Source organism: Oncorhynchus nerka, linkage group LG22 (assembly GCF_034236695.1).
Source record: "Oncorhynchus nerka isolate Pitt River linkage group LG22, Oner_Uvic_2.0, whole genome shotgun sequence".
Lineage (NCBI taxonomy): Eukaryota > Metazoa > Chordata > Actinopteri > Salmoniformes > Salmonidae > Oncorhynchus > Oncorhynchus nerka.
Window position 1 is genome coordinate 97,162,490 of NC_088417.1, and position 25,231 is coordinate 97,187,720.

The 25,231-nt window shown below is 43.3% G+C and overlaps 1 protein-coding gene across 3 annotated transcripts in view; it reads left to right on the forward strand.

Annotated features, from left to right (window-relative positions):
- Positions 1 to 19,053, forward strand: part of LOC115122490 (protein Shroom3-like) — a 166,312-nt gene extending 147,259 nt beyond the window's left edge. For all 3 annotated transcript variants that reach the window (XM_065007629.1, XM_065007630.1, XM_065007631.1), the window contains 6 exons: positions 681 to 933; positions 4,747 to 5,366; positions 5,628 to 6,026; positions 11,036 to 11,165; positions 11,403 to 11,687; positions 16,358 to 19,053. In XM_065007629.1, coding sequence (XP_064863701.1) covers positions 681 to 933; positions 4,747 to 5,366; positions 5,628 to 6,026; positions 11,036 to 11,165; positions 11,403 to 11,687; positions 16,358 to 16,804 — 2,134 coding nt within the window. In that variant the 3' untranslated portion in view covers positions 16,805 to 19,053. The remainder of the gene's footprint in view (positions 1 to 680; positions 934 to 4,746; positions 5,367 to 5,627; positions 6,027 to 11,035; positions 11,166 to 11,402; positions 11,688 to 16,357) is intronic.
- The last annotated feature ends 6,178 nt before the right edge of the window (positions 19,054 to 25,231 follow it).

Sequence of the window (25,231 nt, forward strand, 5' to 3'; positions counted from 1 at the left end):
GACAATATTTTTAAACTCAGAAAATCTGGTGTTTCTATGTCAAACTGTTCTATTATATTTCTGTCTTCTATGATGTATATCAAGTGTAATATTGGGAGGCTAACTCAAAATATAATACATCTGACATGGTACAGGTGTCTTATTTATTTTAAACCCATAACCGTGTGTGTGAGGTGGATACTTTTGTTTCAAAGTAGATTTGTTTAAGACGACCAAGAAACACTCTGTCACACTGATTTAGACCACTGCAGTAAAAGGCTTATATCCTCATGGTCCATTCTCTTAATAATATCGTCACGGTCCATTCTCTTAATAATAACCTCACAGTCCATTCTCTTAATAATATCCTCATGGTCCATTCTCTTAATAATATCGTCAAGGTCCATTATCTTAATAATATCCTCATGGTCCATTCTCTTAATAATATCCTCATGGTCCATTCTCTTAATAATATCCTCACGGTCCATTCTCTTAATAATATCCTCACGTTCCATTATCTTAATAATATCCCCATGGTCGATGGGAGAGGTAACATACCAGGGATGGAACTGTTTGGTAAAGAGAGGTAACATGGAACTGTTTGGTAAAGGGATGTTGAAGCTCACACACTTATCAGTTTTGTTTGTGTGTCCGTGTTCGTGTGTGTGTGTGTGTGTGTGTCTCCTCTGTGTGTGTTACAGGTCCATGGACAACCAGCATCCTGACAGACCGATGTCTGCCTCCCAGTCCATGTCCCAGTCCCAGTGTGCAGACACCCACTTACTACTGACCCAAAGCCCGTTCCAAAGCAACACCCCTGTGATGAGGAGAGATAGACTGAAGAACCCCGACCGCCAGCGGGCCCTTAGTGCCTCCAGCCTGGCTGCATCTGTAGGTCTACCCTGCCCCTTCTCCCCCCCAGGCACCAGCCCTACTATCAGCTTGGACTGGCAGGTATGTCAATCTGTCTGTCTGTCTATAAAATCAAGTCAACTCAAGAGTTTATTTGAAGTACATTTAAGAGGGGTCACAATACACTTTATGATATTCAAAAGAGGACCAGGAGAACAGCATCATCAACATAACATAACAGGTCTAACACTGAAGAGCAAGTAATCCATTCTGTCTGAAGTCCTGGGATATGTGTTGTGTATAATTGGAGGGTTGTATATAATTGGAGGGTTGTATATAATTAGAGGGTTGTATATAATTGGAGGGTTTATATAATTGGAGGGTTTATATAATTGGAGGGTTTATATAATTGGAGGGTTGTATATAATTGGAGGGTTGTATATAATTGGAGGGTTGTATATAATTGGAGGGTTGTATATAATTGGAGGGTTTATATAATTGGAGGGTTTATATAATTGGAGGGTTTATATAATTGGAGGGTTTATATAATTGGAGGGTTGTATATAATTGGAGGGTTTATATAATTGGAGGGTTTATATAATTGGAGGGTTTATATAATTGGAGGGTTTATATAATTGGAGGGTTTATATAATTGGAGGGTTTATATAATTGGAGGGTTGTATATAATTGGAGGGTTTATATAATTGGAGGGTTTATATAATTGGAGGGTTGTATATAATTGGAGGGTTTATATAATTGGAGGGTTGTATATAATTGGAGGGTTTATATAATTGGAGGGTTTATATAATTGGAGGGTTTATATAATTGGAGGGTTGTATATAATTGGAGGGTTTATATAATTGGAGGGTTGTATATAATTAGAGGGTTGTATATAATTGGAGGGTTTATATAATTGGAGGGTTTATATAATTGGAGGGTTGTATATAATTGGAGGGTTTATATAATTGGAGGGTTGTATATAATTGGAGGGTTGTAAGTCGCTCTGGATAAGAGCGTCTGCTAAATGACTTAAATGTAAATGTAAATGTATATAATTGGAGGGTTGTATATAATTGAAGGGTTGTATATAATTGGAGGGTTTATATAATTGGAGGGTTTATATAATTGGAGGGTTGTATATAATTGGAGGGTTTATATAATTGGAGGGTTTATATAATTGGAGGGTTTATATAATTGGAGGGTTTATATAATTGGAGGGTTGTATATAATTGAAGGGTTGTATATAATTGGAGGGTTTATATAATTGGAGGGTTGTATATAATTGGAGGGTTTATATAATTGGAGGGTTTATATAATTGAAGGGTGTATATAATTGGAGGGTTTATATAATTGGAGGGTTGTATATAATTGGAGGGTTTATATAATTGAAGGGTTGTATATAATTGGAGGGTTGTATATAATTGGAGGGTTTATATAATTGAAGGGTTGTATATAATTGGAGGGTTTATATAATTGGAGGGTTGAATATAATTGAAGGGTTGTATATAATTGGAGGGTTGTATATAATTGGAGGGTTTATATAATTGAAGGGTTGTATATAATTGGAGGGTTGTATATAATTGGAGGGTTGTATATAATTGGAGGGTTTATATAATTGAAGGGTTGAATATAATTGAAGGGTTGTATATAATTGGAGGGTTTATATAATTGGAGGGTTGTATATAATTGGAGGGTTGTATATAATTGGAGGGTTTATATAATTGAAGGGTTGTATATAATTGGAGGGTTTATATAATTGGAGGGTTTATATAATTGAAGGGTTGTATATAATTGGAGGGTTGAAGGGTTGTATATAATTGGAGGGTTTATATAATTGGAGGGTTTATATAATTGAAGGGTTGTATATAATTGGAGGGTTGAATATAATTGGAGGGTTTATATAATTGAAGGGTTGTATATAATTGGAGGGTTGGAGGGTGTATATAATTGGAGGGTAGTATATAATTGGAGGGTTGAAGGGTTGTATATAATTGGAGGGTTTATATAATTGGAGGGTTTATATAATTGAAGGGTTGTATATAATTGGAGGGTTGTATATAATTGGAGGGTTTATATAATTGAAGGGTTGTATATAATTGGAGGGTTTATATAATTGGAGGGTTTATATAATTGGAGGGTTGTATATAATTGGAGGGTTGTATATAATTGGAGGGTTTATATAATTGGAGGGTTTATATAATTGGAGGGTTTATATAATTGGAGGGTTTATATAATTGGAGGGTTGTATATAATTGGAGGGTTTATATAATTGGAGGGTTTATATAATTGGAGGGTTTATATAATTGGAGGGTTGTATATAATTGGAGGGTTTATATAATTGGAGGGTTTATATAATTGGAGGGTTGTATATAATTGGAGGGTTTATATAATTGAAGGGTTGTATATAATTGGAGGGTTTATATAATTGGAGGGTTGTATATAATTGGAGGGTTTATATAATTGAAGGGTTGTATATAATTGGAGGGTTGTATATAATTGGAGGGTTGTATATAATTGGAGGGTTGTATATAATTGGAGGGTTTATATAATTGGAGGGTTTATATAATTGGAGGGTTTATATAATTGGAGGGTTTATATAATTGAAGGGTTGTATATAATTGGAGGGTTTATATAATTGGAGGGTTGTATATAATTGGAGGGTTGTATATAATTGAAGGGTTGTATATAATTGGAGGGTTTATATAATTGGAGGGTTGTATATAATTGGAGGGTTGTATATAATTGGAGGGTTTATATAATTGGAGGGTTGTATATAATTGGAGGGTTTATATAATTGGAGGGTTTATATAATTGGAGGGTTGTATATAATTGGAGGGTTGTATATAATTGGAGGGTTGTATATAATTGGAGGGTTTATATAATTGGAGGGTTGTATATAATTGGAGGGTTTATATAATTGGAGGGTTGTATATAATTGGAGGGTTGTATATAATTGGAGGGTTTATATAATTGGAGGGTTGTATATAATTGGAGGGTTTATATAATTGGAGGGTTTATATAATTGGAGGGTTGTATATAATTGGAGGGTTGTATATAATTGGAGGGTTGTATATAATTGGAGGGTTTATATAATTGGAGGGTTGTATATAATTGGAGGGTTTATATAATTGGAGGGTTTATATAATTGGAGGGTTGTATATAATTGGAGGGTTTATATAATTGGAGGGTTTATATAATTGGAGGGTTTATATAATTGGAGGGTTGTATATAATTGGAGGGTTTATATAATTGGAGGGTTTATATAATTGGAGGGTTGTATATAATTAGAGGGTTGTATATAATTGGAGGGTTGTATATAATTGGAGGGTTGTATATAATTAGAGGGTTGTATATAATTGGAGGGTTGTATATAATTGGAGGGTTGTATATAATTGGAGGGTTGTATATAATTGGAGGGTTTATATAATTGAAGGGTTGTATATAATTGGAGGGTTGTATATAATTGGAGGGTTGTATATAATTGGAGGGTTGTATATAATTGGAGGGTTGTATATAATTGAAGGGTTGTATATAATTGGAGGGTTGTATATAATTGGAGGGTTGGAGGGTTGTATATAATTGGAGGGTTGTATATAATTGGAGGGTTGTCTGTATTTTGATGTATTTATATGTTTGCCAAGAATGCTTCTGTCGTTGCCAGAAAAATGTCTCTATGAGGAAAATTAAGTATTAATGAATTCATCCATCCATTCATCCATCCATTCATCCATCCATCCATTCATCTATTCATCCATCCATTCATCCATCCATTCATCCATCCATCCATCCATCCATTCATCTATTCATCCATCCATTCATCCATCCATTCATCCATCCATCCATTCATCCATTCATCCATCCATCCATCCATTCATCTATTCATCCATCCATTCATCCATTCATCCATCCATTCAGGCCAATGAGAGGTTGAGCCAGGCCAACCTGGATGCCATAGCCTTCCCAACCCTGCTGCAGACCGCCACACTCGGGACCATGTCCCCAGAGGCCCAGGTTCACCCAGAGGTCAGAAGAAGCCCCACAGAACATCTACAGCAGGCCATGGCCCAGGGCCAGAACCAGGGCTCCTTAGACACCAGCACCTCAGAGGAGGAGACCCTGAAAGACTTCCCCAGACAGAAAGAGGGGCCCTGCCCTCAAGCTTCAGCCGTTACACCAAAGACCAACCCACCCCTCGTCCTACCCAAAGCCTCCCCACCACCACCCCCATTTAAAACCTCTCACAGACCACACACCCTGCTCTCCCTCCGCATCTCAGAGTCCACTCTGCAAGAGACCTCACCCCTACAAGTAGCTCCACACCTAGCCCCTCCCACAGTCTCACTACAGGACTATGACGAGGTATTCCTCCAGGAACCGGCCCCTCCCTCCCCTATTCCTCCCCCGCTGCCAATCAGGGAAACGGACATCACAGAGTACTTCCCTCCGCCGCCTCCCCCTCTCCTGCCCCCCTCCTCACTCCCAGACAGAGAGGAGGAGGAGAATCATCATGGACCTGGGCTACAGCACCTCAACAGGTACACGCCACTGGCTCCCACCAACACACATTATGGCACAATAACAGTGACAGGTTATAATGAAACGCCAGTGATATTGACTGGTGCATTGATTACAGAGAGCCATAGTACTCTGCACTATATATTTACATGATCTAATGTAAAGGAACGTAGTAACACTGAAAATATTCTAATCATCCATGTTAAAGTTTTGAACAAAACGTAGACCATTTATCCATCCGGTGTTGTGAACCTCGTCTTTTTGTGTTTCTGTACATGCAGCTGTGAGTTCCCATTTCTCCCCCCCTCCTACCGTCAGACAGTCCCCCCCTCTATCCCCCTGTCTGTCTCTCCGAGGCCAAGCCTTACCCCTGAGCCCCAGCCTGAGACCCCCACCACCCTCAGCAGCAGTTTCCCAGAGCCCCAGCAGGGGCCTAGCGGTGAGGAAAGCCTGGGGCAAGAGTACCATCTCCCGGCCAGGAGGGAGAGGTCTGCTGGGGAGCTGAGGGTGGAGGCCCTGGCCAGACAGCTGGTGTCCCGGGGGGATAAGAGCCTGACCCCGATGCTGGACAGCTGGGCAGAGGGCGGACGGACCATGGACCTAATGGAGGAGATCTTCCCTGCGGGGCGAGAGAGGTTGCCGTGGCAACGCCGCAGGACCAGCACCTGTCTGGAGGACAGGTGAGGGACGGAGAGGAGCGAGGGGAGGAAAGGGGGGGAGGGATTTAGGGAGGTCTGGTTATCCAGAGGGAATGAGGAAGTGTGAGTGAGTGTGTGTGTGTGCGTGTGCGTTCATGCCTTCGTGTGTGTGCTTAGTGTGTGTGTTTAATTCATGTTATGTAACTAAATAAAAGGTTAGACTGTTTGATCAGGGTTCATGAGATACGACAGAACATAGGACCTTTGTTGAGGCTGGTAACATTTATTATAGACACCTGTTATCACAAGAGAACTCTTCGCTTTTAAAATAGACCATGACATCAGAGAAGCTAGGTAAGCAAGGGAAAGGATATCATATCTCAGGGGTTTCAAGGTGAAATTGCAAAAAAACAATTTTAAAGTCTGTCTGTTTTGTTTTCATTATGAACAAATTGTTTAGAGAGAAATGGTTCACACAGATAACGGTTGACTCTGACGCCACGGAATGATAACTGTTCAGAACTGCTGATATCCTGGAAACTATAGTTCTCTGTCTGTCTGTCTCTCTCTTCATGTTAGAGCTAGGTAACATCATATCATACTGTCTCTCTCCATGTTAGAGCTAGGTAACATCATATCATACTGTCTCTCTCCATGTTAGAGCTAGGTAACATCATATCATACTGTCTCTCTCCATGTTAGAGCTAAGTAACATCATATCATACTGTCTCTCTCCATGTTAGAGCTAGGTAACATCATATCATACTGTCTGTCTCTCTCCATGTTAGAGCTAGGTAACATCAGGTCATACTGTCTCTCTCCATGTTAGAGCTAGGTAACATCATATCATACTGTCTGTCTCTCTCCATGTTAGAGCTAGGTAACATCAGGTCATACTGTCTCTCTCTCCATGTTAGAGCTAGGTAACATCAGGTCATACTGTCTGTCTCTCTCCATGTTAGAGCTAGGTAACATCATATCATACTGTCTCTCTCTCTCTCCATGTTAGAGCTAGGTAACATCAGGTCATACTGTCTCTCTCTCCATGTTAGACCTAGGTAACATCATATCATACTGTCTCTCTCTCTCTCCATGTTAGAGCTAGGTAACATCATATCATACTGTCTGTCTCTCTGTCTGTCTGTCTCTCTCTCCATGTTAGAGCTAGGTAACATCATATCATACTGTCTGTCTCTCTCTCTGTCTGTCTCTCTCCATGTTAGAGCTAGGTAACATCATATCATACTGTCTGTCTCTGTCTGTCTGTCTCTCTCTCCATGTTAGAGCTAGGTAACATCATATCATACTGTCTGTCTCTCTGTCTGTCTGTCTCTCTCTCCATGTTAGAGCTAGGTAACATCAGATCATACTGTCTCTCTCTCCATGTTAGAGCTAGGTAACATCATATCATACTGTCTGTCTCTCTCTCCATGTTAGAGCTAGGCAACATCAGGTCATACTGTCTGTCTCTCTCCATGTTAGAGCTAGGTAACATCATATCATACTGTCTGTCTCTCTGTCTGTCTGTCTCTCTCCATGTTAGAGCTAGGTAACATCATATCATACTGTCTGTCTCTCTCTCCATGTTAGAGCTAGGTAACATCATATCATACTGTCTGTCTCTCTCTCCATGTTAGAGCTAGTTAACATCATATCATACTGTCTGTCTCTCTCTCCATGTTAGAGCTAGGCAACATCAGGTCATACTGTCTGTCTCTCTCTCCATGTTAGAGCTAGGTAACATCATATCATACTGTCTGTCTCTCTCCATGTTAGAGCTAGGTAACATCAGAACATACTGTCTGTCTCTCTCCATGTTAGAGCTGGGTAACATCATATCATACTGTCTCTCTCTCTCTCCATGTTAGAGCTAGGTAACATCAGGTCATACTGTCTCTCTCTCCATGTTAGAGCTAGGTAACATCAGGTCATACTGTCTCTCTGTCTGTCTCTCTCCATGTTAGAGCTAGGTAACATCAGGTCATACTGTCTCTCTCCATGTTAGAGCTAGGTAACATCAGGTCATACTGTCTGTCTCTCCATGTTAGAGCTAGGTAACATCAGGTCATACTGTCTCTCTCTCCATGTTAGAGCTAGGTAACATCATATCATACTGTCTCTCTCTCTCCATGTTAGAGCTAGGTAACATCAGGTCATACTGTCTGTCTCTCTGTCTGTCTGTCTCTCTCCATGTTAGAGCTAGGTAACATCAGGTCATACTGTCTGTCTCTCCATGTTAGAGCTAGGTAACATCAGGTCATACTGTCTCTCTCTCCATGTTAGAGCTAGGTAACATCATATCATACTGTCTGTCTCTCTCCATGTTAGAGCTAGGTAACATCATATCATACTGTCTGTCTCTCTCTCCATGTTAGAGCTAGGTAACATCATATCATGCTGTCTGTCTCTCTGTCTGTCTGTCTGTCTCTCTCCATGTTAGAGCTAGGTAACATCATATCATACTGTCTGTCTCTCTCCATGTTAGAGCTAGGTAACATCAGAACATACTGTCTGTCTCTCTCCATGTTAGAGCTAGGTAACATCAGATCATACTGTCTCTCTCTCTCCATGTTAGAGCTAGGTAACATCATATCATACTGTCTGTCTCTCCATGTTAGAGCTAGGTAACATCATATCATACTGTCTGTCTCTCTCCATGTTAGAGCTAGGTAACATCAGGTCATACTGTCTCTCTCTCTCCATGTTAGAGCTAGGTAACATCAGATCATACTGTCTGTCTCTCTGTCTGTCTGTCTCTCTCCATGTTAGAGCTAGGTAACATCAGGTCATACTGTCTCTCTCCATGTTAGAGCTAGGTAACATCAGGTCATACTGTCTCTCTCCATGTTAGAGCTAGGTAACATCATATCATACTGTCTGTCTCTCTGTCTGTCTCTCTCCATGTTAGAGCTAGGTAACATCAGGTCATACTGTCTCTCTCCATGTTAGAGCTAGGTAACATCAGATCATACTGTCTCTTGGTGGAGGCTGAGCAGCACTGCCGTCTACTGACATGAATTAACATAGCAGCTTGTAGAACAAAACGTGACCATGCTTTTTGTACATGTGAAAAAGGCTCTGATCCTGTACTCTAAACCAGGGCTCCAACCCTGTTCCTGGAGAGCTACCCTTCCTGTAGGTTTTAACTCCAACCCTGTTCCTGGAGAGCTACCCTTCCTGTAGGTTTTAACTCCAACCCTGTTCCTGGAGAGCTACCCTTCCTGTAGGTTTTAACTCCAACCCTGTTCCTGGAGAGCTACCCTTCCTGTAGGTTTTAACTCCAACCCTGTTCCTGGAGAGCTACCCTTCCTGTAGGTTTTAACTCCAACCCTGTTCCTGGAGAGAGACCCTCCTGAAGGTTTTAACTCCAACCCTGTTCCTGGAGAGAAACCCTCCTGTAGGTTTTAACTCCAACCCTGTTCCTGGAGAGAGACCCTCCTGAAGGTTTTAACTCCAACCCTGTTCCTGGAGAGAAACCCTCCTGAAGGTTTTAACTCCAACCCTGTTCCTGGAGAGCTACCCTTCCTGTAGGTTTTAACTCCAACCCTGTTCCTGGAGAGCTACCCTTCCTGTAGGTTTTAACTCCAACCCTGTTCCTGGAGAGCTACCCTTCCTGTAGGTTTTAACTCCAACCCTGTTCCTGGAGAGCTACCCTTCCTGTAGGTTTTAACTCCAACCCTGTTCCTGGAGAGCTACCCTTCCTGTAGGTTTTAACTCCAACCCTGTTCCTGGAGAGCTACCCTTCCTGTAGGTTTTAACTCCAACCCTATTCCTGGAGAACTACCCTTCCTGTAGGTTTTAACTCCAACCCTGTTCCTGGAGAGAGACCCTCCTGAAGGTTTTAACTACAACCCTGTTCCTGGAGAGAAACCCTCCTGAAGGTTTTAACTCCAACCCTGTTCCTGGAGAGAAACCCTCCTGAAGGTTTTAACTCCAACCCTGTTCCTGGAGAGCTACCCTTCCTGTAGGTTTTAACTCCAACCCTGTTCCTGGAGAGATACCCTCCTGTAGGTTTTAACTCCAACCCTGTTCCTGGAGAGAGACCCTCCTGTGGGTTTTATCTCCAACCCTGTTCCTGGAGAGAGACCCTCCTGTAGGTTTTAACTCCAACCCTGTTCCTGGAGAGCTACCCTTCCTGTAGGTTTTAACTCCAACCCTGTTCCTGGAGAGAAACCCTCCTGTAGGTTTTAACTCCAACCCTGTTCCTGGAGAGAGACCCTCCTGTAGGTTTTAACTCCAACCCTGTTCCTGGAGAGATACCCTCCTGTAGGTTTTATCTCCAACTCTGTTCCTGGAGAGAAACCCTCCTGGAGGTTTATCATTTTCAACCCAAGATGGTATATATTCTACAAAATCTCGGCTGGATTTTTGAGTATTTGGGAAATAACTTGAGAATTTGTATAGGTAATATTTTAAAATATGAAATGTATTATATTGAAATAGAACCAGAGGACAGTTGGGTTGTTAGAATCCTCGGTGTCAGAGGTGGGTGTAACCTGATTCTACTGTTGGATGTCGTTCTGTCTAAAACATTCTATTCTGCCTATCCATCCTGCCATGAAGTCATGAAAACAAACCAGCCACAGCACATTCCTTATAGTAGTGTGTGTGTGTGTGTGTGTGTGTGTGTGTGTGTGTGTGTGTGTGTGTGTGTGTGTGTGTGTGTGTGTGTGTGTGTGTGTGTGTGTGTGTGTGTGTGTGTGTGTGTGTGTGTGTGTGTGTGTGTGTGTGTGTGTGTGTTTCACCCAAAGAACACACACACACACACCCAGAATACCATACTAATTATTTTGGCATTCAGACACACTATTCAACAGACTAGTGCTTGTTGCTGACTGCTTGTTTTACAATATGTGTCAGTTTCGGTCATGAGTTTCAGGATGTAATGTGTCAGTCTATTCAAGTGGTAGTAATGCTAACTGTTGCTACGTTCTTTATGTCTCTGTTCCATGGGGTGCTGTACTACTATGCCTGACCCAGTAAAACAACATATTTCACTGCACCTTTCCTGTGTATGTGACAATAAAACATCATTTTCTTTCTTCTTGTAGAAGTCAAGATGATGTCTGTTCTATAGGACCCAATCTGCTGCAGAGAACAGAGGGAGGAGGAGGAGCAGGAGGAGGAGGCGAGGTGGACACAGATCTGGATGAGGATGAGACAGACTTCAATCAGAAGAAGGTCTGAATTTACCTTAAATACTTTTTGTTTTTGGCAAACAATTGTTTTTATCAGATCAAATCAACGGCAATACAATTACATGAATCTTTGAATTAACTGATTAATAAGTAAGGAAAATGAAAGACAAATGCCCATCCAACCTATGGTCCTCGGGGATCCAGAAGATCTCTGGTGAAAGAGAAGTGGAGACACAATAGACACAATACACCGTTGTTGCTAACTTCTCCCGTCCTCTAGGTGGAGCTACTCCAGGCTCTGACTCTGAGCGTTACCTCCTTGAGAGAGGAGAAGGAGGTTCTGGCGGAGGAGCAGAGGAGGTTCCGGGCCCTAGGGGGCCACATGGAGAGCCTGGTTCAGGAGCGCTGTAAGCCCAACGAGAGGGAGAAGTACAAGATGCTCATCGGGGACATGGATAAGATAGTCAACCTTCTGCTGTCTCTGTGTGGCCGGCTGGCCCGGGTCGATAACGCTCTCTCTGCCCTGGACAGAGAGGAGGAGACAGAGGACAGCCAAGAGGAAAGGGTGAGACATTAAACTACACTATACACTACAAGACCCTGCTAGGTAAAGTCCCCCCTTATCTCAGCTCGCTGGTCACCATAGCATCACCCACCTGTAGCACACGCTCCAGCAGGTATATCTCTCTAGTCACCCCCAAAACCAATTCTTTCTTTGGCCGCCTCTCCCTCCAGTTCTCTGCTGCCAATGACTGGAACAAACTACAAACATCTCTGAAACTGGAAACACTTATCTCCCTCACTAGCTTTAAGCACCAACTGTCAGAGCAGCTCACAGATTACTGCACCTGTACATAGCCCACCTATAATTTAAAAACAAACAACTACCTCTTTCCCTACTGTATTTAATTTATTAATTTATTTTGCTCCTTTGCACTCCATTATTTTTATTTCTACTTTGCACATTCTTCCATTGCAAATCTACCATTCCAGTGTTTTACTTGCTATATTGTATTTACTTTGCCACCATGGCCTTTTTTTGCCTTTACCTCCCTTATCTCACCTCATTTGCTCACATTGTATATAGACTTGTTTATTCTGTATTATTGACTGTATGTTTGTTTTACTCCATGTGTAACTCTGTGTCGTTGTATGTGTCGAACTGCTTTGCTTAATCTTGGCCAGGTCGCAATTGTAAATGAGAACTTGTTCTCAACTTGCCTACCTGGTTAAATAAAGGTGAAATATAAAAAAAAAAAAAATACACTATACATTATACATTATACACTATGTCCTATCTTCCCTGGATAGACAGGAGACAGAGGACAGCCAAGAGGAGAGGATGAGGCTTCACACACTGTACACACTACACCTACACTACACCTACGCTACACATACACTACACCTACACCACACATACACTACACCTACACTACACCTAAACACTACACTTACACTACATCTACACCTACACTACACATACACTACACACCACACTACACCTACACTACACAACACACCAAAACATACACTACACTACACTAACACTTCACTACACTAACACTAACACTACACTTCACTAACACTACACTACACTAACACTACACTACACTAACACTAACACTACACTAACACTACACTAACACTACACTACACTAACACTACACTAACACTACACTAACACTACACTAACACTACACTACACTAACACTACACTAACACTACACTAACACTACACTACACCTACACTACACATACACTACACACCACACTACACCTACACTACACAACACACCAAAACATACACTACACTACACTAACACTTCACTACACTAACACTAACACTACACTTCACAAACACTAACACTACACTAACACTACACTACACTATACACTAACACTACACTAACACTACACTAACACTACACTACACTAACACTACACTAACACTACACTAACACTACACTACACTAACACTACACTAACACTACACTAACACTACACTAACACTACACTACTCTAACACTACACTAACACTACACTAACACTACACTAACACTACACTACACTAACACTACACTAACACTACACTAACACTACAATACACCAACACTACACTAACACTACACTACACTAACACTACACTAACACTACACTACACTAACACTACACCACACTAACACTACACTACTCTAACACTACACCAACACTACACTATGACACTACACTAACACTACACTACACTAACACTGCACTACACTACACCAACACTACACTACACCAACACTACAATACACTAACACTACACCAACACTACACTACACTAACACTACTCTACACTAACACTACAATACACCAACACTACACTAACACTGCACTAACACTACACTAACACTGCACTACACTAACACTACACTACACTAACACTGCACTACACTACACTACACTAACACTAACACTACACTAACACTGCAGTACGCTAACACTGCACTACACTAACACTGCAGTACGCCAACACTACACTAACACTACACTAACACTTCACTAACACTACACTACACCAACACTACACCAACACCACACCAACACCAAACCAACACTACACTAACACTACCTACACTAACACTACACTAACACTACACTAACACTACTCTAACACAACACTAACACTACACTAACACTAACACTACACTAACAACTACACTACACTAACACTACACTAACACTACACTAACACCGCACTAACACTACACTAAACACTACACTAACACTGCACTACACTAACACTGCACTAACACACTACACTAACACTACACTAACACTGCACTACACTAACACTACACTACACTACACTAACACTGCACTACACTAACACTTCACACATTGCAACACTACACTAACACTACACTAACACTGCACTACACTAACAACACTTAACACCAACATTGCACTAACACTACACTAACACTACACTACACCAACAACACTAACAACACTACACTAACACTACACTAACACTACACTACACACACTAACACACTAACACTACACCAACACTACACTACACCAACACTACACTACACTAACACTACACTAACACCAACACTACACTAACACTACACTAACAACACTAACACACACACCAACACTGCACTAACACTTCACTAACACTATACTAACACTATACTAACACTACACCAACAATACACTAACACTACACCAACACCATACTAACACTACACTAACACTGCACTACACCAACACTATACTAACACTATACTAACACTATACTAACACTAACACTACACTAACACTACACAACACTGCACTACACTAACACTGCACTACACTAACACTATACTAACACTATACTAACACTATACTAACACTACACTAACACTACACTAACACTACACTACACTAACACTATACTAACACTACACTAACACTAACACTACACTAACACTATACTAACACCATACTAACACTACACTAACAATACACTAACACTACACTAACACTACACTACACTACAATTCACTACACCAACTCTAACACTACACAAACACTTCACTAACACTACACTAACACTACACTACAATTCACTACACTAACACTACACTAACACTACACTTCACTACACTAACACTAACACTTCACTACACAACACTACACTAACAATACACTAACACTATACTAACACTACACTAACACTACACTAACACTATACTAACACTATACTAACACTACACTAACAATACACTAACACTATACTAACACTACACTAACACTACACTAACACTACACTAACACTACACTAACACTATACTAACACTATACTAACACTACACTAACAATACACTAACACTACACTAACACTACACTAACACTACACTAACACTACAATTCACTACACTAACACTACACTTCACTACACTAACACTACACTAACACTACACTAACACTATACTAACACTATACTAATACTACACTAACACTAACACTACACTATACTAACACTACACTAACACTAACACTACACTACACTAACACTTCACCTACACTACACTATACTAACACTATACTAACACTACACTAACACTAACACTACACTAACACTATACTAACACTACACTAACACTACACTACACTAACACTACACTAACACTAACACTTCACTAACACTATACTAACACTATACTAACACTACACTAACACTTCACTAACACTACACTAACACTATACTAACACTACACTAACACTAACACTACACTAACACTAACACTTCACTAACACTATACTAACACTATACTAACACTACACTAACAATACACTAACACTACACTAACACTATACTAACACTACACTAACACTACACTACACACATAACAGCACAGAAGAGGGTGAAGATACTCCACTCTACATACTACAGTCAGAGAATCACAGTGTGAAGGAGACCCCTAACACCGCAGGCTATTTTTAGGGTCCCTTGTATTTTACCAGCCTGGTCTCGCTGAGATGAAGATGTGCATTTTAATAGATACCTCCGACCTCCTTGACTTCCAGGGAATCACACTTTGCTCCAGACAGTCTGTCTCATATTGTGGTATTGAATGAGGTCACAGACCGGCAGACAGCTTGTTGGTCTACAGGATGTTCTGACGGAGCCTGGGCTTTTTAATCAAGCCTTACACTCGTGTTAAGGAGCGGGGACATCATGGTGCTACCTCAGCCTCCCTCCCTTAACGAAGGAACGCCACGGTGTGTTAAAATGTGATTTTACTTCAGTCACTGGTACTACAGGGCTCCTCTCCTCTGAGACACGGATTGATTCCTGCGACCTTCTATTCTGCCCTCCTGAGAGGGTGTCGTTCAGCCCGGGTTGCTGTACTTTACTCAAACGTCCTCATGTGTTATCAAGGCTTTTACTAATCTAGTTTCCTCTACTGGTGTCCTATCTCATTCATAACGAACATGGTTCTGTAGATGTGTCACATGATGGCCACTAGGTGGTGCCAGGTCATAGTGTCTGTGTGTATTTACTAACCCACATCCTCTCTATCTCTCCCTCAGGAGTCTACAGCAGACAGGATGTCTATCACCTCTAGTTTAACCAGGAGTTTCTCTGTGTAAAGACTCTATTCACCTATCACTAACAGTCTCTCTCTGCCCTCTGGAATCTGTGTCGTCAGCACCAGGATGTCTTTAATCATCTATATATCTGTGTTAACTCAGGAGTCCTTACAGCAGAAGCGCAGGCAGCTGTGTAGTCAGCACGAGGATGCCAGGGAGCTGAAGGAGAATCTGGACCGGCGGGAGCGTGTGGTACTGGACATCCTGGGTGGGTACCTGACTGGGCCGCAGCTTAGAGACTACCAGCACTTCGTCTGTATGAAACCAGCCCTGCTGATCCGCCAGAGACACCTGGATGAGCTCCTTAAGCAGTGGGATGAACAGCTCAGCAGGCTGGCTGAGAGTATCTCTCCAGGGGATCATCAGGCCCAGCCCCGCTCACCTATCCCTGGGTTGAACCCCAGCCTCGGCTCTAACCTTAGAGCTCCCAGCCCTAACCTTAGAGCTCCCAGCCCTAACCTTAGAGCTCCCAGCCCTAACCTTAGAGCCCCCAGCCCTAACCTTGGTCCTACCCAAACAGTCCGCTCCACCACTGTGACATCACTGTGACATCACCCCAACAACAACACTGCTCCTGGTCACTCCTACAGTTGCTGTGTCTCTGTCTCTGGCGAGTAAGATACAACAGTACATGGTTGAAGAGAGAGATACAGTTCATCCAGTTCTGCTCTATACGAAGCAGGAAGGATGTCTGTCGGTCTGTCCCCTTGTTGCAGACAGACAGACAGACAGACAGACAGACAGATAGACAGACAGGCAGGCAGGCAGGCAGGCAGACAGGCAGGCACAGACCGACAGACAGACAGACAGGCAGACAGACTGCATTCAGACAGACAGACAGGCAGACAGACTGCATTCAGACAGACAGACTGCATTCAGACAGACAGACAGGCAGACAGACTGCATTCAGACAGACAGGCAGACTGCATTCAGACAGACAGACAGACTGCATTCAGACAGACAGGCAGACTGCATTCAGACAGACAGACAGACTGCATTCAGACAGACAGGCAGACAGACTGCATTCAGACAGACAGGCAGACAGACTGCATTCAGACAGACAGGCAGACAGACTGCATTCAGACAGACAGGCAGACTGCATTCAGACAGACAGGCAGACAGACTGCATTCAGACAGACAGACTGCATTCAGACAGACAGACAGGCAGACAGACTGCATTCAGACAGACAGGCAGACTGCATTCAGACAGGCAGACAGACTGCGTTCAGACAGGCAGACTGCATTCAGACAGGCAGACAGACTGCGTTCAGACAGACAGGCAGACAGACTGCATTCAGACAGACAGGCAGACAGACTGCATTCAGACAGACAGGCAGACAGACTGCATTCAGACAGACAGACTGCATTCAGACAGACTGCATTCATGATCGATGCATTCTTGTGCCTCTATTTATGCTTCCTATGTTACTCAAGCTTTTTCACATATCTGTATTCTGACTGGCCACTCAGCATGTCTTTGGTTGATTCAATACACTGTTGAGGTACCTAGTTGTATTCATACGAGTGGATCAAAGCTTTGAGAGTAACGATGGTGGATGTACAACTTCCTGTCAAGAAATGTTGTTCCCCATATATTTATAACATTACTACTGCCTTTACGTTTGTATATCACTACAGCTGAGCACTTTTTTGGGGGGCAGTTTAACTACTGATTGGTCAGAATGGTCAGAATCACAGAACTAGAATGGCTTCTATTTCTCATTCTGTTCCTATTGGTCAGGAGGAACCAGACCTGAAATGTTCAAATCAAATCAAATAGGTCTGTTTTCTTTACCAACATAATAGCACGCTCTCACACATATTAATATGTAGTCACAATCTAAGGCAATATTATGCTTCAAACACTTCTAATTCAGACTCGAAAATGATAGTTTGTGATAAAAGCTACCATGACATTGACAACAACTGCTATAATTATTTATATTATAAAAAATAAAAAAAGGAATGCAAGTGGCTGTACATATGGTGTCTGCTAACCTCTTATGATTTTTAATATGTAGATGACAAACAAACAAAAAAACATTTTATATTTTTTGGAAACTGAAAAAAAATATGTGAAATTTAAAACAAATGTGATTTCTCTCAGAGAAGGCAAGATGATGTCATGATGATGTAATGTTCTAGAATTTGTGAATTCAACTAAACTTTTCACCATGTCATTGGAATTAGGTTAAAAGTTGGGTGAATAAATATCCTTTTGTTGATTACTTTTTGCGAATCTAATCTGTTTTCTATGTTGATTCAACATCATCACATTGATTTGTTGGGTTGAAATGACGAGGAAACAACCTTGATTCAACCCGTTTTTGCCCAGTGGGAAGTGTGTGTGTGTGTGTGTGTGTGTGTGTGTGTGTAGTGTGTGTGTGTGTGTGTAGTGTGTGTGTGTGTGTGTGTGTGTGTAGTGTGTGTGTGTGTGTGTGTAGTGTAGTGTCAGCGTGAATGTAGAGTCCTGTGACTCCTTGCTTGTTTTCCCTCCCAAAATGTACTATGCCAATTGATATTGTTGTGTCCTTTTGAGAGAAAAAGCATCTACATATTATCCTAATTTGAGTCAAATATACTGTATCAGGCACATATTCATGTTACCATTTTCACCAATAATGGTGCCATCCATATTTTTCTTCATAGCTTTTCAGAAGCATAACTGAATTCTCAGATTTGACAGATTTTCCTAATCAAAATTCCATGTATCAATCGTGCTTTACGAAGCGTAGGAGAAGGGAGGCTGATTGGAAAAAACATCCTTGTTTTACAAATAAATCTATTTTTTAAACAGAGCCTTTGTTGTTGTCTTTCTGTACTTTGACTAACTATTCTATAACGTCATCAGCCAACGGTGTGTCTGTTCTGTTGTGGATGAGATTAGATCCATTTTATTCTCCCTGAAGGGTTGTTAACCTGGTCTCAGATCTGTTGTCTCCTTCTATAGCCTGGTCTCAGATCTGTTGTCTCCTTCTATAGCCTGGTCCCAGATCTGATGTCTCCATCTATAGCCTGGTCCCAGATCTGTTGTCTCCTTCTATAGCCTGGTCCCAGATCAATTTGTGCTCCATAGCTCATTGTCAGATGTCAACCCAAAAGTGACAATGAGTGGGCATGATAGCACCAGCAGACTGGCTCTCAGGCTAAAGTTGGCATGATAGCACCAACAGACTGGCTCTCAGGCTAGAGTTGGCATGATATCACCAACAGACTGGCTCTCAGGCTAGAGTTGGCATGATAGCACCAACAGACTGGCCCTCAGGCTAGAGTGGGCATGATATCACCAACAGACTGGCTCTCAGGCTAGAGTTGGCATGATATCACCAACAGACTGGCTCTCAGGCTAGAGTGGGCATGATAGCACCAACAGACTGGCCCTCAGGCTAGAGTGGGCATGATATCACCAACAGACTGGCCCTCAGGCTAGAGTGGGCATGATAGCACCAACAGACTGGCCCTCAGGCTAGAGTGGGCATGATATCACCAACAGACTGGCTCTCAGGCTAGAGTTGGCATGATAGCACCAACAGACTGGCTCTCAGGCTAGAGTTGGCATGATAGCACCAACAGACTGGCTCTCAGGCTAGAGTTGGCATGATAGCACCAACAGACTGGCTCTCAGGCTAGAGTTGGCATGATAGCACCAATAGACTGGCTCTCAGGCTAGAGTTGGCATGATATCACCAACAGACTGGCTCTCAGGCTAGAGTTGGCATGATAGCACCAACAGACTGGCTCTCAGGCTAGAGTTGGCATGATAGCACCAACAGACTGGCTCTCAGGCTAGAGTTGGCATGATAGCACCAATAGACTGGCTCTCAGGCTAGAGTTGGCATGATATCACCAACAGACTGGCTCTCAGGCTAGAGTTGGCATGATAGCACCAACAGACTGGCTCTCAGGCTAGAGTTGGCATGATAGCACCAACAGACTGGCTCTCAGGCTAGAGTTGGCATGATAGCACCAACAGACTGGCTCTCAGGCTAGAGTTGGCATGATAGCACCAATAGACTGGCTCTCAGGCTAGAGTTGGCATGATATCACCAACAGACTGGCTCTCAGGCTAGAGTTGGCATGATAGCACCAACAGACTGGCTCTCAGGCTAGAGTGGGCATGATAGCACCAACAGACTGGCCCTCAGGCTAGAGTGGGCATGATATCACCAACAGACTGGCCCTCAGGCTAGAGTGGGCATGATAGCACCAACAGACTGGCCCTCAGGCTAGAGTTGGCATGATATCACCAACAGACTGGCTCTCAGGCTAGAGTTGGCATGATAGCACCAACAGACTGGCTCTCAGGCTAGAGTTGGCATGATAGCACCAACAGACTGGCTCTCAGGCTAGAGTTGGCATGATAGCACCAATAGACTGGCTCTCAGGCTAGAGTTGGCATGATATCACCAACAGACTGGCTCTCAGGCTAGAGTTGGCATGATAGCACCAACAGACTGGCTCTCAGGCTAGAGTTGGCATGATAGCACCAATAGACTGGCTCTCAGGCTAGAGTTGGCATGATATCACCAACAGACTGGCTCTCAGGCTAGAGTTGGCATGATAGCACCAACAGACTGGCCCTCAGGCTAGAGTTGGCATGATAGCACCAACAGACTGGCCCTCAGGCTAGAGTTGGCATGATAGCACCAACAGACTGGCTCTCAGGCTAGAGTTGGCATGATAGCACCAACAGACTGGCCCTCAGGCTAGAGTTGGCATGATAGCACCAATAGACTGGCTCTCAGGCTAGAGTTGGCATGATATCACCAACAGACTGGCTCTCAGGCTAGAGTTGGCATGATAGCACCAACAGACTGGCTCTCAGGCTAGAGTTGGCATGATAGCACCAACAGACTGGCTCTCAGGCTAGAGTTGGCATGATAGCACCAATAGACTGGCTCTCAGGCTAGAGTTGGCATGATATCACCAACAGACTGGCTCTCAGGCTAGAGTTGGCATGATAGCACCAACAGACTGGCCCTCAGGCTAGAGTTGGCATGATAGCACCAACAGACTGGCCCTCAGGCTAGAGTTGGCATGATATCACCAACAGACTGGCTCTCAGGCAAGAGTTGGCATGATAGCACCAACAGACTGGCTCTCAGGCTAGAGTTGGCATGATAGCACCAACAGACTGGCTCTCAGGCTAGAGTTGGCATGATAGCACCAATAGACTGGCTCAGGCTAGAGTTGGCATGATATCACCAACAGACTGGCTCTCAGGCTAGAGTTGGCATGATAGCACCAACAGACTGGCTCTCAGGCTAGAGTGGGCATGATAGCACCAACAGACTGGCCCTCAGGCTAGAGTGGGTATGATAGCACCAACAGACTGGCTCTCAGGCTAGAGTTGGCATGATAGCACCAACAGACTGGCTCTCAGGCTAGAGTTGGCATGATAGCACCAATAGACTGGCTCTCAGGCTAGAGTTGGCATGATATCACCAACAGACTGGCTCTCAGGCTAGAGTTGGCATGATAGCACCAACAGACTGGCTCTCAGGCTAGAGTTGGCATGATAGCACCAATAGACTGGCTCTCAGGCTAGAGTTGGCATGATATCACCAACAGACTGGCTCTCAGGCTAGAGTTGGCATGATAGCACCAACAGACTGGCCCTCAGGCTAGAGTTGGCATGATAGCACCAACAGACTGGCCCTCAGGCTAGAGTTGGCATGATATCACCAACAGACTGGCTCTCAGGCTAGAGTTGGCATGATAGCACCAACAGACTGGCTCTCAGGCTAGAGTTGGCATGATAGCACCAACAGACTGGCTCTCAGGCTAGAGTTGGCATGATAGCACCAATAGACTGGCTCAGGCTAGAGTTGGCATGATATCACCAACAGACTGGCTCTCAGGCTAGAGTTGGCATGATAGCACCAACAGACTGGCTCTCAGGCTAGAGTTGGCATGATAGCACCAATAGACTGGCTCTCAGGCTAGAGTTGGCATGATATCACCAACAGACTGGCTCTCAGGCTAGAGTTGGCATGATAGCACCAACAGACTGGCTCTCAGGCTAGAGTTGGCATGATAGCACCAATAGACTGGTGCTCAGGCTAGAGTTGGCATGATAGCACCAACAGACTGGCCCTCAGGCTAGAGTTGGCATGATAGCACCAACAGACTGGCCCTCAGGCTAGAGTGGGCATGATAGCACCAACAGACTGGCTCTCAGGCTAGAGTGGGCATGATAGCACCAACAGGCTGGCTCTCAGGCTAGAGTGGGCATGATAGCACCAACAGACTGGCTCTCAGGCTAGAGTGGGCATGATAGCACCAACAGACTGGCTCAGGCTAGAGTGGGCATGATAGCACCAACAGACTGGCTCTCAGGCTAGAGTGGGCATGATAGCACCAACAGACTGGCCCTCAGGCTAGAGTTGGCATGATAGCACCAACAGAATGGCCCTCAGGCTAGAGTGGGCATGATAGCACCAACAGACTGGCTCTCAGGCTAGAGTGGGCATGATAGCACCAACAGACTGGCTCTCAGGCTAGAGTGGGCATGATATCACCAACAGACTGGCTCTCATGCTAGAGTTGGCATGATATCACCAACAGACTGGCCCTCAGGCTAGAGTTGGCATGATAGCACCAACAGACTGGCCCTCAGGCTAGAGTGGGCATGATATCACCAACAGACTGGCCCTCAGGCTAGAGTGGGCATGATATCACCAACAGACTGGCCCTCAGGCTAGAGTGGGCATGATATCACCAACAGACTGGCTCTCAGGCTAGAGTGGGCATGATAGCACCAACAGACTGGCCCTCAGGCTAGAGTGGGCATGATAGCACCAACAGACTGGCCCTCAGGCTAGAGTGGGCATGATAGCACCAACAGACTGGCCCTCAGGCTAGAGTGGGCATGATAGCACCAACAGACTGGCCCCTCAGGCTAGAGTTGGCATGATAGCACCAACAGACTGGCTCTCAGGCTAGAGTTGGCATGATAGCACCAACAGACTGGCTCTCAGGCTAGAGTTGGCATGATAGCACCAATAGACTGGTGCTCAGGCTAGAGTTGGCATGATAGCACCAACAGACTGGCCCTCAGGCTAGAGTTGGCATGATAGCACCAACAGACTGGCCCTCAGGCTAGAGTGGGCATGATAGCACCAACAGACTGGCTCTCAGGCTAGAGTGGGCATGATAGCACCAACAGGCTGGCTCTCAGGCTAGAGTGGGCATGATAGCACCAACAGACTGGCTCTCAGGCTAGAGTGGGCATGATAGCACCAACAGACTGGCTCTCAGGCTAGAGTGGGCATGATAGCACCAACAGACTGGCTCTCAGGCTAGAGTGGGCATGATAGCACCAACAGACTGGCCCTCAGGCTAGAGTTGGCATGATAGCACCAACAGAATGGCCCTCAGGCTAGAGTGGGCATGATAGCACCAACAGACTGGCTCTCAGGCTAGAGTGGGCATGATAGCACCAACAGACTGGCTCAGGCTAGAGTGGGCATGATATCACCAACAGACTGGCTCTCATGCTAGAGTTGGCATGATATCACCAACAGACTGGCCCTCAGGCTAGAGTTGGCATGATAGCACCAACAGACTGGCCCTCAGGCTAGAGTGGGCATGATAGACTACACTAACACTTCACTACACTAACACTAACACTACACTTCACAAACACTAACACTACACTAACACTACACTACACTATACACTAACACTACACTAACACTACACTAACACTACACTACACTAACACTACACTAACACTACACTAACACTACACTACACTAACACTACACTAACACTACACTAACACTACACTAACACTACACTACTCTAACACTACACTAACACTACACTAACACTACACTAACACTACACTACACTAACACTACACTAACACTACACTAACACTACAATACACTAACACTACACTAACACTACACTACACTAACACTACACTAACACTACACTACACTAACACTACACTACACTAACACTACACTACTCTAACACTACACTAACACTACACTATGACACTACACTAACACTACACTACACTAACACTGCACTACACTACACTAACACTACACTACACTAACACTACAATACACTAACACTACACTAACACTACACTACACTAACACTACTCTACACTAACACTACAATACACTAACACTACACTAACACTGCACTAACACTACACTAACACTGCACTACACTAACACTACACTACACTAACACTGCACTACACTACACTACACTAACACTAACACTACACTAACACTGCAGTACGCTAACACTGCACTACACTAACACTGCAGTACGCTAACACTACACTAACACTACACTAACACTTCACTAACACTACACTACACTAACACTACACTAACACTACACTAACACTAAACTAACACTACACTAACACTACCTACACTAACACTACACTAACACTACACTAACACTACTCTAACACAACACTAACACTACACTAACACTAACACTACACTAACTACACTAACACTACACTAACACTACACTAACACTGCACTAACACTACACTAACACTACACTAACACTGCACTACACTAACACTGCACTACACTACACTAACACTACACTAACACTGCACTACACTAACACTACACTACACTAACACTGCACTACACTAACACTACACTACACTACACTAACACTGCACTACACTAACACTTCACTAACATTGCACTACACTACACTAACACTACACTAACACTAACACTACACTAACACTACACTAACACTACACTACACTAACACTACACTACACTAACACTACACTACACTAACACTATACTAACACTAACACTACACTAACACTACACTAACACTACACTACACTAACACTGCACTAACACTTCACTAACACTATACTAACACTATACTAACACTACACTAACAATACACTAACACTACACTAACACTATACTAACACTACACTAACACTGCACTACACTAACACTATAC